At 36.3% G+C, this 7,687-nt stretch overlaps 1 protein-coding gene and 1 non-coding gene across 2 annotated transcripts; one reads left to right on the top strand and one right to left on the bottom strand.

The window, feature by feature from the left end:
• Positions 1-4,559: 4,559 nt before the first annotated feature.
• Positions 4,560-6,263, bottom strand: LOC133806660 (uncharacterized). Its single transcript, XM_062244755.1, has 4 exons — positions 6,176-6,263; positions 5,824-5,964; positions 5,032-5,675; positions 4,560-4,598 (listed from the first exon to the last, which is right to left on the bottom strand). The coding sequence occupies exons 1-4, from the start codon at positions 6,261-6,263 to the stop codon at positions 4,560-4,562; spliced, it is 912 nt and encodes a 303-aa protein (XP_062100739.1).
• Positions 6,264-6,975: 712 nt separating this feature from the next.
• On the top strand, positions 6,976-7,082 carry LOC133807634 (small nucleolar RNA R71). Its single transcript, XR_009879535.1, has one exon. It is a non-coding gene; the product is annotated as a small nucleolar RNA R71 (small nucleolar RNA).
• Positions 7,083-7,687: the final 605 nt, after the last annotated feature.

Below are 7,687 nucleotides of genomic sequence, written 5' to 3'. Positions count from 1 at the left end.
GCTTTGTAGGTGTACGAACTTTAGGCTTACCTAACTTAAACATGATTTTAGACATCTTCTCAAGTACTTCACTCCCATTTAAAGGTTGAGGAGCCTCCTCAAACTCTTGTTTTCCATTGAATGCCTTTTTCCAAGTTCGATATTTATGCGTACTAATCAAGAACTTCCTATGACCCATATAACATACTTTTCGGGAGTGTTTTAAGTATTCAGAACATGTTTTTTCTTCACAAACGGGACAAGCCTTATATCCTTTCACACTAAACCTGGATAAATTTCCATAAGTAGGAAAGTCATTGATAGTCCACAATAATACAGCTCTAAGATTAAATTCTTCTTTCCTGTACGCATCATAAATCTTAACCCCTTCATCCCACAAAGTTTTCAAATCATCGATAAGAGGCGACAAATATACGTCGATGTCATTACCAAGTTGTTTAGGTCCCGATATCAACAATGTCAACAAGGTAAATTTTCTCTTCATGCACAACCATGGGGATAGATTGTGAATGACAAGCATAACAGGCCAACAACTATACTTACTACTAAGACAAGTGTGTGGATTAATCCCGTCAGTCGAAATACCTAGACGAATATTACGAGATTCATTTCCAAAACAAGGCCACTTCAAATCAACCCTCTTCCAAGCTAGGGTGTCAGCTAGATGCCTTAATTTACCATCATTTATTCTCTCATTAGCATGCCACGATAAATTTTTAGCATGTTCGGCATTTCTAAACAACCGGATGAAACGAGGAATAGGAGGAAGGTACCACAAGACATTGGCAAGTACTCCTTCCTTGACATCCTCACCATTTCTTTTCTTTTGCCATCGTGACTCACCACAAGTAGGACACATTTTTGCATCTGCAAAGTCATTCCAATATAACATGCAATCATTAGGACATGCATGAATTTTTTCATATTGCATGCCCAATGAGCATAATGTTTTCTTTGCTTCATAAAATGAAGTTGGCATTTCATTACACTCCGGCAACAAATCATTCAAAAAACAAAGTAGATCAGTCATCCCGTTATCACTCCAACCATGTTTAGCTTTCAAATTGTACAACTTAAGGAGTGCGGATAATTTTGTAAATTTTTTACAACCGGGGTAAATCGGTTTCTCAGCATCACTAAGTAGTGTCTCAAACTTATCTGGGTCTACTCCGGATCCATAAAGTGTGTCATCAATCATATCATCTAATGCATCACAATTCTCCTCTACTATATTCCTCCTTACTTCATTGGGTCTACTTGGTGGAGTTGGTGCGACATGCATTCTCTCCCCATGCATATACCAAACCGTGTAACTTTTGTCGATTCCATTGAAAAATAAGTGTTGTTTGATCTTACTAAGATCCATTTTCCTTACATTTCCACACTTAATACATGGGCAACGAGTAAATTTTAGGTCTTTCACATTCTCCGAACAAAATCTTAAGAATAAATCGACCCTGTTTTTATATTCCACGGATAACCTATTCGCTGACATCCATTTTCTATCCATATCTTCTCCTATGTCTATGAAAAATTAAACAATAACAAATACATAAGCATATGGTCGAGCATATGAAAAATTGGGCAACATTTCTTCTATATTAGTAACCTAGCCATCAGTCAATCTTATCAAATCCAATCAAATAAGCACAACACAATTCAAATATAATAATAGAATACATAATTCTAGACAAAATCGGACAGCATTTCCCCTATAATATTGATCTAACCATCTGTTAATAACAAGTCAAACAATTCAAACAACACACAATAAGTTTCTTCCTTATAGCTCCACAGCACACAAACAAATTTTCCAGAACCTACTTCACTAAAACACACAGTTCTCAACCTTCTGTTATCACCGCAACACACAATTTTAATCTCAGAACCTACTTCACTATGGATAAATATTTAAGATATTCAAACTCCTCTAACAAAAATTTAATAATACTAAAACGAGAGATAAGATAATGTACGTACCTCTTGTAATTAATAGTCCTAGCTATAAAATTTACTTCACTTTGCAATGCACTTTGCTATTAAATTCACAACCAACAAAATTGAATTAATTAATAAATAAGAAATTACTAAATAAATAAATAAAACATAATATATATAATCAACCTACTTCAATGTTAATAAAATAATTAAAATATAAATACAAATATATAATTTTTTAATAATATAATAATATAAATAAAAAAAATCATAAACATATATACTTGAATTACTTATTTCTATACATGCAATTTAGTATGTAAATTAAAATTAAATTATTTTCCTTATTTTAAACACATATATATACTTAATCAACCTAAAAATTTAATTAAAAAATCTACAATTTTCGAATTAAATAGTAAAAAAAAATAAAAATTAGTAAATAACGTGGTATAACTATTAAATCCCAATTGTGTATCTCAAATCTTCATTAAAATCATTTTTCAAACTTTAAAAAAATATTTATAATAAACTCACAAATCATAAAAAAAATGCACAAAAATAATTATTTCTATCATTCTAACTATAATGCATTGTTTTAATAATGAAATCATATCTCAAATCTTCTTCAAATCAAGCAAATATTACCCAAAACCGCAACCCAGAATACCATAAAATCTCAATATTAACCTATTATAATTAAAGAAAATAAATAAAAATATATTATCATAACTATTATACATTAATTAAAATGAACAAACATACCTAAAATTAGTTTTTGGAGGAGAAAATCGGCCAAAATCGGTATCAATTTCGCCCAAAATCACCCACAATACCCAAAACCGCAACCCACAAAATACCCTAAAATCCCAATATTAACCCATTATAGTTAAAGAAAATAAATAATAAAACATTATCCTAACTATCAAACATGAATTAAACTTAAAAACTTACCTGATATCAATTTTCGAAGGAGGAAAACAGAAGAAATATCGCCTAAAATCACCAAGGAAATGCCCACCTCTGGTTTCGTCTGGTGTTCGTGAATGGCTCGGGGAAGGAGATATATAGGGGAGGCCTCTAACGTCTTCCCTGGGAAGACGTGTACACATCCAACGTCTCCCCTGGGAAGACGTGTACACTTCCAATGTCTCCCCTAGGAAGACGTCCGATATGTACACGTCTTCCCAGGGGAGACGTTGGATGTGTACACGTCTACCCAAGGGAGACGTTAGAGGGCTGCCATTGTCAGATATAATTATTTTTTTTCGAATTTTTAATTTATAACAAATAACGTCTCCCACTACTTTTAATGACTTACCCACTTAGTCATAAACAATTACTTTTAATGACTTGCCCCCTTAGACTTGAACTATCCCTAAATACTTTTAATGTCTTACACCATTGGTGTAAGTCATTATAGAGAGTCATTAAATGTCAATTTTGTTGTAGTGCAAGAATAGAATGCATCTCATCCTCGGGTACACAACGACGAATGACTTGGTCAACACAATGCGTATAGAGAATAGGCTCTTCCCAATAGTAATGCTTCGCCTCAGAGTAAAATTTCTTCAATTGTTGCCTCGTCATCTCAGGAGCCACAATCTTTGCAACAAGGAAAATCACAAAATCCGCAAACCAAGGCACAATAGAATTTTCACTCACCCCAAATAATTGTTCTTCTGGAAAGAAATCATTAATCTGCACAGCTTTCTCATTCTGACTCTCTTCTACTTCAAGTCTTGACAAGTGATTAGCTACAAGATTTTCAGTACCCTTTTTGTCACGAATCTCCATATCAAACTCTTGTGGCAATAGAACCCATCTGACTAAGTGAGGCTTTGCATCTTTCTTTGTAATCAAATACTTGATAGTAGAGTGATCAGTGTACACAATCACCTTGTTACCAATTATTGTGGCATAATTCAACTGAGCATTGTTAAGAGTTCTACTAGCATAGTGTATAGACCAAAATACCTTGTCAATACGCTGCCCCAAAACAGCGCCAACTGCATAATCACTAGCAATGCACATCAATTCAAACGGTAAATCCCAATTTGGAGCTACCACAATAGGTGCAGTTGTCAGCTTCTCCTTCAGCACTTTAAAAGCATGCAAGCAGTCTTCATTAAAATCAAAGGCAACACCGTTCATCAACAAAGTAGAAAGAGGCTTTGAAATCTTCAAAAATTCCTTAATAAATCTTCGGTAAAACCCAGCATGTCCTAGAAAACTTCTAATTCCCTTGACTAACACGAGCGGTGGAATATTTTCTATTGTAGAGATTTTTTCTCGATCCACTTCAATACCTTTACTAGATACTTTGTGCCCAAGTATTATGCCTTCATTTACCATAAAATGGCATTTTTCCCAATTTAACACCAAATTTTCTTTTTCACAACGGTTCAATACATTCTCCAAATTACCCAAACACATATCAAATGAAGAGACAAAAACAAAAAAATCATCCATGAAAATCTCAATGCTCCTTTCCACCATATCTGAAAAGATAGCCATCGTGCATCGTTGAAATGTTGCTGGTTCATTACATTGTCTGAATGGCATTCTACTGAAAGAAAATGTGCCACAGGGACATGTAAATGTTGTTTTTTCTTGGTACTCTAGTGCGATGGCAATTTGATGATACCCAGAGTAACCATCTAAAAAACAATAATACTTATTAACAGCAAACCTATCCAACATTTGATCAATAAAGGGAAGTGGGAAGTGATCTTTTCGTGTTGCCTTATTTAACTTTCGATAGTCAATACAAATGCACCATATGTTCACTGTTCGAGTTGGAATTAGCTCGTTATTTTCATTTTTTACTACTGTAATTCCACCCTTCTTTGGAACCACCAGTACTGGACTCACCCAAGTACTATCAGAAATTGGGTAGATCACCCCGACGTCCAACCATTTAAGGATCTACTCAAGTACAACCTCCTTCATAACTAGATTGAGTCTTCTCTAAGCCTCTATAGATGGCTTGCTATCTTCCTCCAATAAAATTTTATGCATGACTGTTGAAGGACTTATTCCTCTAATATCTGCCAATGTCCACCCAATGGCCAATTTATGAACCCATAATACCCTCAACAATTTCTCCAATTCAGTTTTTGAGAGGTCAGCTGAAACAATTACAGGTAAAGTCTCATTCTCACCCAAGTATGCATAACACAAATGATCTGGAAGAGCCTTTAATTCCAATTGTGGTGGCTGCTGAATAGATGTTAATGGTCGTTCAGGTCCCTCCGCCAACTCTTCAAACTTCTTCCTGTACAGTTGGTAAGAGTTAATCCAATTTACATATTCTCTCATCTCGACATCATCATCTTCTTCCTCACCATCTATCAACACTGCCTCTAAGGCATCACTACTCACCCTTATTTTCGAGACTCCATTATCTATCACATCTACATTATAGCAACTGTCACTAGCCCTCAGATACATCATTGCCTTGAAGACATTGAATACAACCTCATCTCCTTGAACCTGAAGCTTCAATTCACCCTTCTGAACATCAATGAGAGCTTGACCTGTGGCTAGGAATGGTCTTCCAAGAATGATAGGCACGTTTGCATCCTCCTCCATATCAAGATCAATAAAATTAGTAGGAAAAATAAACTTATCCACCTTCACAAGAACATCTTTAATGATACCATGTGGATGCTTCACTGATTGATGTACCAACTGTAGAGTAACTGTTGTTGGTCTTGCTTCCCCTAAACCAAGGTCTGAACACAGATAAGGGCATCAAATTAATATTCGCCCCCAAATCACACAAGGCATGCTTACACTAAAATTTTCCAATTGTGCAAGGTATAGTAAAGCTCCCCGGATCTCTCAACTTTTGGGGCAGCTTCCTTTGAAATATTTCACTACATTCTTCATTGGGCGCCACAGTTTCATAGTCTTTCATCTTTCTTTTCTTAGAAAGAATCTCTTTCATGAACTTTACATAACTGGGCATCTGCTCCAAAGCCTCAGCAAAAGGAATATTGATGTGCAGCTTTTTGAACACCTCTAAAAACTTAGAAAACTATTTATCAAGAGTAGTTTTTCTAAGCCTCTGAGGATATGGAACTCAGGCTGGCTAGTCAACAACAACTGGAGGAATGTTCTCTATGCTTTTGTGATCTTCAGTAACCCCTTTCTCAACTCTATCAGACTTTTCACCCAAGTCTTCATTCGGAACCACTGATTGTTGTACACTAGACTGCTCAATTTTTTTTACCACTCTTCAGAGTAATTGCTTGACATTGCTCCTTAGGATTAACTTTAGTGTTGCTAGGAAAGTTTCCCTGAGGTCTATTATTCAGCATATTGGCCAACTGCCCCACTTATGTTTCAAGATTTCTAATAGAGGATCTGGTCTCAGTCATGAACTGAGTTTGAGTGTTGGTAAGAGTCAATAAAGCAGCTTGTAATTCATTAAGCTTGTTTAGTGGAACTTGTGGCGTAGGCTGTAGTGATGAAGAGCCTTGATTCATTGGTTTTTGTTGAGGCATATTCTGCTAATATTGACCCTAAAACTGAGATTGCTGGCCCTGATTGTTTTTCGAAGAAAAGTTGGGGTGATTTCTCCACCCAGCATTGTAGGTGTTGGAGAATGAATTATTGAATGGCCTCTGAAAATTTCCCACAGCTTGAACTTGAGCTTGGTCCATAGGAATGTTATTATTATTACTAGCAAGGCACTGATCAAAAGAGTGAGAACCACCACAAATTTCACACCCAGCCGCCATCTGAATCGCATTAGCAGACACAGTATTATGCTGCAATTGTTTTGTCAACGAGGCCACTTGTGCTATCAGAGCAGTAATTACATCAAGTTCATGTACCCCAGCTACCTTTCTAACCCCAAATGACCCATCATCAGACCACTGATGATTGTTTGTGGCCATGTCCTCTAACAGTTCATAAGCTTCATTGGCACTCTTACTCATGAATGCCCCACCAGCTGCAGGATCAATAATTGTTCTTGTTGTACCACACAACCCGTTGTAAAAATTGTGGACCAACATCCACTTTTCTATACCATGATGGGGACATTTTCTCAATATCTCATTGAACCTTTCCCAAGAGTCATACAAAGATTCACCATCCAGCTGATAAAAATTATTAATCTCCCCTCTTAATTTAGCAGCTTTTGATGGAGGAAAGAACTTGGCAAGGAATTTCTGAGACAAATCCTCCCAAGTATTTATTTAATTGGATTGAAGGGAATTCAACCAACTCTTAGCTTTTTCCCGCAGCGAAAATGGGAAGAGCCCCAACCTGATTGCATCATCGCTCACTCCATCATACTTGAAGGTATCACACAACTCCAAGAAATTCTCCATGTGCATATGGGGGTCTTTAGAAGGAAAACCACCAAATTGGATAGTGGACTACACCATTTGCAAGATTGCCGGCTTAATCTCGAAATTATTGGCCTCCATTACTGGTGGTCTTATACAGTTTTGTACTCCTGTAATAGTGGGCAGGACATAGTCTCTCAGCCTCATTGCAGCAGGATGTGGAGCCTGACCTTGAACAACCTCGGGAACCTCATTATTCATGTCATTCTGTGCCATCTCCACAGTCTGACGAGCAAAACTCTTGTTTCTTGTAACACCCTGGATAGCCAAGACAGTTACACTGTGTGTTTATAAAGGTGCAAGACTTGCTAATCAAGTCATTTAACTCGAAACGTGTTACTGAAACTATAATTGAACTAGGGTTAAAAGATTTTGGTCTCAAAGCT

The sequence above is a fragment of the Humulus lupulus genome, chromosome X, assembly GCF_963169125.1.
Source record: "Humulus lupulus chromosome X, drHumLupu1.1, whole genome shotgun sequence".
Taxonomy (NCBI): Eukaryota; Viridiplantae; Streptophyta; class Magnoliopsida; order Rosales; family Cannabaceae; genus Humulus; species Humulus lupulus.
This window is presented reverse-complemented; position numbering and strand designations above follow the sequence as displayed.

Coding starts and splice junctions, on each gene's coding strand:
- LOC133806660 (XM_062244755.1), bottom strand. CDS start 6,263: ATGCTGAATAATAGACCTCAGGGAAACTTTCCTAGCAACACTAAAGTT. Junction 5,965..6,175: donor AGCAATTACTCTGAAGAGTG/GTAAAAAAAATT, acceptor CTAAGTTTTTAG/AGGTGTTCAAAAAGCTGCAC. Junction 5,676..5,823: donor TGTGGCGCCCAATGAAGAAT/GTAGTGAAATAT, acceptor ATCTGTGTTCAG/ACCTTGGTTTAGGGGAAGCA.